At 43.5% G+C, this 6,688-nt stretch overlaps 1 protein-coding gene across 4 annotated transcripts; it reads right to left on the bottom strand.

Annotated features, from left to right (window-relative positions):
• Nucleotides 1-1,308: 1,308 nt before the first annotated feature.
• LOC143135113 (uncharacterized) lies at nucleotides 1,309-6,233 on the bottom strand. Of its 4 annotated transcripts, none has more exons than XM_076295835.1 (11): nucleotides 5,712-6,233; nucleotides 4,930-5,153; nucleotides 4,670-4,816; nucleotides 4,112-4,177; nucleotides 3,368-3,986; nucleotides 3,196-3,272; nucleotides 2,883-3,069; nucleotides 2,673-2,792; nucleotides 2,288-2,516; nucleotides 1,915-2,061; nucleotides 1,309-1,674 (listed from the first exon to the last, which is right to left on the bottom strand). In XM_076295835.1, the coding sequence occupies exons 5-7, from the start codon at nucleotides 3,933-3,935 to the stop codon at nucleotides 3,022-3,024; spliced, it is 693 nt and encodes a 230-aa protein (XP_076151950.1). In that variant the 5' UTR covers nucleotides 3,936-3,986; nucleotides 4,112-4,177; nucleotides 4,670-4,816; nucleotides 4,930-5,153; nucleotides 5,712-6,233; the 3' UTR covers nucleotides 1,309-1,674; nucleotides 1,915-2,061; nucleotides 2,288-2,516; nucleotides 2,673-2,792; nucleotides 2,883-3,021. The 4 variants fall into 4 exon arrangements, with proteins under 4 accessions (XP_076151950.1, XP_076151949.1, XP_076151948.1 ...); XM_076295834.1 differs by lacking the exon at nucleotides 1,309-1,674 and adding an exon at nucleotides 1,718-1,754; XM_076295833.1 differs by lacking the exon at nucleotides 1,309-1,674 and having other exon boundaries at nucleotides 1,779-2,061.
• Between the last annotated feature and the right edge of the window lie 455 nt (nucleotides 6,234-6,688).

Genomic DNA, 6,688 nt, shown 5'->3' with positions numbered 1-6,688 from the left:
GCCCATCTCGGCTTGTCCCCTGCACTCCGAAATCTGGCGCTAGTTAGCCGATGCTACCAACAAGCCAGGCAATGCTGGTACCTCGGGCATCGGGCTAGCCATGCAAATAAATCAATGTTTTACACCATTTACAAGGCTCAACATATCTCCACACTTCATTGGTATACTTTCCAAGGCCCTGACATTTAAAACGAGACATTGAGAACTTTGAAAAAGCACTGGTAGTTTACTTACAAGACGATTTATACAGACAGTGTCTTCACGAAGTTTAGCGTTTGCAGCCATCTTGAACTTAGTCACGATAAGTCGAGCGACGAGCAGGAGCGAAACTACAGCTGATAAGTCACGTGAAAACTCGCTTTAGTTGTGGACTGGAGTTAGTGCAAACAGTTGGCAACTAGGCTATTGCAAGGATGTCGGATGATGAAGCTACGGAGTTTTATGAAGACTTTGAAGACGAGGAGGAAACATTTGAGTTTGATGGTCGTCCTTATTTATTTGAGCCTGAATATACGGAGGAAGAGCTGCGTGAGCGCCGTGAAAGGAGAGAGATTGAGAGACAGCGTGCGGAGCAAGCAGCTGTAAGCACAGCCACAACACAGCCTCGTATCACGGGGAAATGGTGATGTTCCTGCCGATGCTGTAAGATAATGCCTACCGATATGGAGTGTTTTTGTTGCAAAGAGTGGGACCTTTTGCACCATCGCACTCAAGACGCACGCTGCGTGACATTAGCGCAAGGCTTTTCTTCCCTTCTGGACTTGTGGGTATTGGAAGCCTTTTTCCATGTCCCAAAATTAAACTGGACACGAAGACCCACGCCGGAGGGGCAAGATGGACATTTATCTACTGAGTAAGTACTCTGCACACTTGGGTTTTATTGCTTTTGATCAATCCAATAGTTACTGTATTTGTAGTTTGAATTGGCAGCTAAGTTACTTGATTATGATAATGATATGATATAACAATGATAATGACCGAAATGTCACCTTTTCTTGCCTCTCACCCCCCCTCCCCTCCCCTCCCCTCCCAGACAGTGCAGACTTGTGGCTTACCGGGTTTTCCTTGAGTGGGTGCTTCAAGGAGAGAAACTGTGACGAGGGGAAAGACAAGTTCTGCCAAGCTGTGTGGTTACAGCAATAAGAAAAGAATACCCCTCTACCAGTGGAGTATACCATGGATTCCAGGAGGCAGAAGACGCCTCCAGGATCATCTAGTTACCAATTACTAAAATGTGTTACTTTGTTGATATTATTTGTATTGCAATGTGAGGGGGTAATATTGTTCATACTCATTTGAAATAACAATATAAAATCAACACATTTTGTTTGTTTTCATTCCAAACTACAATATTTATTTACAGACAAACAACAAAGATGTAGACCACACATAGAACATGAAATAAACACAAGGAAGGAAAAACAAACTATGTACATTATAAATAAAAAATACAAAGAAAACGATACTCTAAAAGAACAAAAGAAATGTCACTACAAGTCAGAGTTGCTTGAACCGCGACAGCCTTTGGGCCACCAACTCAGACGGGTCTGGCCTCGGCACTGGTGCAATATTTTGCAGCAACCTTCTTGGGCGAGGAGGAGGACGGGGCCAAGGTTCCAGGCTTTTCTCCTCCCTCAACTTCAAGACGTCCTCCATCAGGTCTTTTCTAAAGTCCTGAGAGGTGGGCTCATACACTGGCTTAGCCACCCACTGCGGTGTCGTCTTTGTGTACATGTACTTGTACTGTGGTTTTCCTATCCCACAGACAAAACAAGTCGTTGATTATGTAGGCTACTATAACACTGTTTAGCTATGTGTGTCATGGTAAAATAAGTCCGAAATCAAGTTAGTTATTCTACTAATTACTGTACTGTTCAGAACACACAAAATTTGGACGCAAAGCCGTTTCCTTACCCTCAAGTGTTGTTTTTTGTTCCCTTCCAATATTGATATTGTGATCTATGACGGCCAATTCTGTGCGGGCTCTCATTGAGTCGTATGTAAAGTGAAGTCGCTTTGGTGCGTACTTCAGGGTGACGTTGTGAAAGACTTCAAGAGATCCTGCAAAATATGTCCAATTTAAATATATCAATCAATATCAGTCATGTAAAGTGATAATAGCTGGTGTTGAAAAGTTAAGATTTATCAGGAATGCTGACAGTCTTATGCTGTCTGAGGTTACAAATGACAACAGTGTGACTAGATAATAAACAGCTGTTCGCTTCCTCTTTTTAATAACAAAGATAATGCAATTCTAAGAAACTAATTTCAATGACTGAAGGCATACCAGTGTGCTCGAACAGAGCCATCTGTCTCAGGTCACGCAGGAGGGTTTTTTCCTCAACCAACTCTTTGAGAGCACGGAAAGCTGGGGAGTCATGTTCCAGCCACCTTTTTTTCTCCTGATCCTCCTCTGAGAGAGGTGGGTGAGCACATTGGTACTCCCGCCCATTCTCTTCCCATCTGTGGATGCCACGAATATGGTGAAGAACAGATGTCCACCGTCGCACACACTCCTGAAAAACGACATAAAATACAACCCTTAGAAATTATGGAGAATACTTTTGTGAGTTCATGTGTCAACACTGTCTTGGGTTGTACATTTTTTAACTAAAAATATTTTTTTTTCCTAATGTGCGTCATAAAATAATGATTCATAATTTCATGGTTACCTGTTCATCACCATGGCTGGAACTGCATGCCCAGTATAAGTGATTGCTGATAGACCTCAGCCATGGTCGAAGCTCTCTAATTTTTTTTATTAGAGACAGACACCAGTTTCTTCTTGAGACCTATGGAGAGTTCAAAAACAATATGAGCTTCTATTTCACCAGCAACAACCAGTCACACACGTGTGGATATCTAGTAAATATGATGCATACTCTTGTTCACATGCCAAGGGTCATATTCGTGACGAATGTTGCCATAGCTTTCCCTCATTAGTTTTCTTATTGATGGCGATCTGTCGGTCGCCATCACCCCAATGTCCAGCCTGAGATCGAGGAGGTGATTTAGGCCTCTCTAAAAGCCCATTGCCTCCATTGCCACGGAACTCAATGCTTCTGTAACCTAATAACATAGTAAAAATACCAGTTTGTTATTTCACATGTGCATGTACATAGTCCCAACTTATTGCCTTGACAGCAACTGTACGCTTATTTCACATAACAACAACAGGCATCTATGCTTGTTTACCTGTACAAGTTCAAAATGAAGAATTTCTTTTGTTGCATCATCTTGAAAAGAATAGGTGCTGTACTTGCAGCTGTAGCCTTTTGGAAAAACAAACATGTCTGTGATTTTGGAAAAAAAAAGGAATTGTGTATATTTGAAAGTCAACCAAAATCTGACGAATAACAATGCTTACCAGGGCTATCACTCCTCGCATCACCACACATTTCCAGTTTTTGCCCCGAAGCAGAAAGTTGAGAAATCCTCTCCAGAATTTTTTGTTGTTGTCCCTTGTATGCATGATTTATTACAGGGATGAGGTATTTGGATTGAACAGCGTAAAACTGAGTCTTGCCTGGTAGCTGCAGGTTGATTAGTTCTGCCCATTCTTTGATGTCCGAGTAGGTGGCTCCGGTGAAAAATGTTGCAGCACATGCCAAGAGGTTGTTGCGGGCCATATTCCTTTGGTCAGTGCATGATGCCCATTCCCCGGTGTGTCCCTTCAAACACGTCCAGTGTATTCTGATCTGGCTGGCACGTGTGGCTACTCGTTTTTCCTCAATGGCCACACCACACTGAGTGCATGTTCTAAAAAGCTCCATCAGCTTGGCCTCATCAACTAGCCACTTTCTTCCTGCCCATCCATTTGTGCTGCCAGAGCTGGAGACAGAGCCAGAGCTTGGGCTGGATGAGGTGGTGTCACTCATGGGCACAAAACTGGTGTCTTTAGGGTCCAAATCCATTTCCCCAAAGCTAATGCTCATATCTTGCACAGATGTGTCTGAAGCACCTGCAACACCTTCCTCTACATCTTCCTGTTGATCAAAGGACAGATGAATAATGTCATTGTTGGAAATGATTACAAGGTTTACTTCTAAATGGAGCATCAGTGTAGCACATTATCACCAGAACCATATATGAAATTAAAAATTCAACTCACTGATTGTGTCACTCCACTGGCTTCCCTCGAGGGACTCCACAATGAGGGGGGTGTTTCAGTCCTTTCCTTCAAATTTATAAAAAAATGACACATAGCTACTTCAGTGGTGACCAAGGTGTTGCAGACATTACAGTGAAAAGTAGTAGTAGTAGTAGCACCCCCATACTATGCTCCTATGGGGAGCCTCAGCAACATAGGCACATAGACACATGGAAGACAACGGGGGGGGGGGGGGGGGGGCATCCTTTTCTGCAGCCATGGTCAGCGCTGTTCCAGACACGCTTGTCAGACTGGGAGTAAGAAGCGGCGAATGCATGGGATGGGGAGTAGGGGGTGTACGTGTGTAAAGATGTGTGTGTGTGTGTGTGTATGTGTATAGAGTTCATAGTCTGTTTGCAGGTGGGGTGAAGGGATACAAAGAATGTCTCATTGCAGTTATCTTCTGGGGGAGATCCAAGGCCAGTGCTGGATAAGGGGAGCCAAAAAGTAGATATTATTCTAGACTATTCTATGGTCCATGTGAACTCCGGCTGACTGTCAACACAATACATGGCTTACCTGTGGGTATTGCCATGATGCGGGTCTGGGAGTGTATTGTCTAGATGATGATGGCCTAGTAGTTCGTGGCCTTACTGAGGGCTGTTGTGTCACACCACTGGCTTCCCTCGAGGGACTCAACAATGATGAGGGTGTTTCAGTCCTTTCCTTCAAATTGATAAAAAAAATTCCACATTGATACTTCAATGGTGACCAAGGTGTTGCAGACATTACAGTGAAATGTGAACACTGGCTGACTGTCAACACAATACATGGCTTACCTGTGGGTATTGCCATGATGCAGGTTGTGCAGTGTATTGTCCAGATGCTGATGCCTAGTTCGTGGCCTTACTGATGGCTGTTTGGGGCTTGAAATGGTAAAACTGAGGCTAGTGGACCAATCAGACCTCCTGTGTTGCAGTTGTCTATGGGTTTTTTTAGGCGTGGACTGGGGGGCAGCAGCCATTTCAGAGGGAAACATTGCCGGGTCCTCAGAGGTACTGGCCTAAGAAAATACATACACACAAAGTACGTTTATTTATTCATTGGTTTATAGGACACTCAGATGCACACAGCAGCACATCTGTTTTGCAATCCATCCAAAGTGGCCCCACTCTGTTCATTGACCATCACTTGCTACTTTTAGGTACTCTAACTACCTGGAAAGTTCTAACACTTCAAACTGTGAGGAATGTACTCCCCAACACCCACCCCCCGCTAATACTTTAGACCATTACGCATAACAATGCAACTGAATGCAGCATTGCAAACCCATCCCCCAAACACCTTAGCGGACCCCAATCACGGTCAGCCAGGTTAGCTTACATGGCAAGTTTTATATTGTAACGTATTTATCAAAAATATCAGAACAAACCACACCACTCCGTCCCTCTCCAGCAACATTTCTGATGGTGGGCTAAATAATGAATGTAGCATAATCTGCCTCATTTCTCTTTCTGGAATACAAAACTACGTGAATTTGTAGCAAACACAATGTTCAGTGCTGCACACGATTTATACATGCTAACACAATTTACAGTCTAATAACCAAATAAATTCATACCTCCGGAGAAAGTTGTGTCGCTTTCGGGATGGCAGATTTCTTCAGACGCATTCGTTGTCGAGGGTTAGAGCCTCTTATAATGAAGTCGTCTGGATCAAAATGTGCACTACATACACGGTAATCCTTCTGTTTTAGTATATGGATAGGTGTCTCGACATCGACTTGCAAAACAACAAGCCACTGCTTCCAAGTTGACTCGTGTAGAGGTGTGAAAACTTTCTGGAACATAGCTTTGCCGCAACCTGGAAAAGCACAAACGCGAACCTCTCTTCCTTTTCTCTTATCCTTCGTAATGCCATCTGAAGCTGCAATCAGTAGGCTATAGTATGCACACCTGGCCACTCCTTCTTCACGTGTAGCCTACAGCACGTCTTCCGTCAACAACAGTAGGCTATAGATGCAAAATTCACGTCACTGAGTAGTAAAACATTTATGCCATTTGTTGTAAGGTGCTCTTCGTTGTCATGTACATCGTCAATACATAATTTAAGCAGCAACTGGAATGCATGCATTTCCACGGGATTATTTTTGCAACCTGATCCCTTATCCTGTTCATTCGTGCTCGTCGCTCGACTTATCGTGACTAAATTCAAGATGGCTGAAACGCTAAACTTCGTGAAGACACTGTCTGTATAAATCGTCTTGTAAGTAAACTACCAGTGCTTTTTCAAAGTTCTCAATGTCTCGTTTTAAATGTCAGGGCCTTGGAAAGTATACCAATGAAGTGTGGAGATATGTTGAGCCTTGTAAATGGTGTAAAACAGTGGTTTATTTGCATGGCTAGGCCGATGCCCGAGGTACCAGCATTGCCTGGCTTGTTGGTAGCATCGGCTAACTAGCGCCAGATTTCGGAGTGCAGGGAACAAGCCGAGATGGGCTATGAGACATAGGTTCACACTCGGCGTCATGTTTCAAAACACTTTAGGTCAAAATCACACCGGAATTCTCCTTTAATTTCTTGAGCTAAATCATTTATA

The sequence above is a fragment of the Alosa pseudoharengus genome, unplaced genomic scaffold, assembly GCF_046254945.1.
Source record: "Alosa pseudoharengus isolate Yale_2024_CS ecotype anadromous, Long Island Sound unplaced genomic scaffold, YU_APseudo_1.1 YU_APseudo_1.1_scf_2, whole genome shotgun sequence".
Lineage (NCBI taxonomy): Eukaryota > Metazoa > Chordata > Actinopteri > Clupeiformes > Clupeidae > Alosa > Alosa pseudoharengus.
This window is presented reverse-complemented; position numbering and strand designations above follow the sequence as displayed.

Excerpts from the sequence above, each read along its gene's own strand:
- LOC143135113 (XM_076295835.1), bottom strand. The coding sequence starts at position 3,935 with ATGAGCATTAGCTTTGGGGAAATGGATTTGGACCCTAAAGACACCAGT. Across the intron at positions 3,273-3,367 it reads TGCGAGGAGTGATAGCCCTG|GCTACAGCTGCAAGTACAGC; the intron begins GTAAGCATTGTT and ends TTTTTCCAAAAG. Across the intron at positions 3,070-3,195 it reads TTCATTTTGAACTTGTACAG|GTTACAGAAGCATTGAGTTC; the intron begins GTAAACAAGCAT and ends CTATGTTATTAG.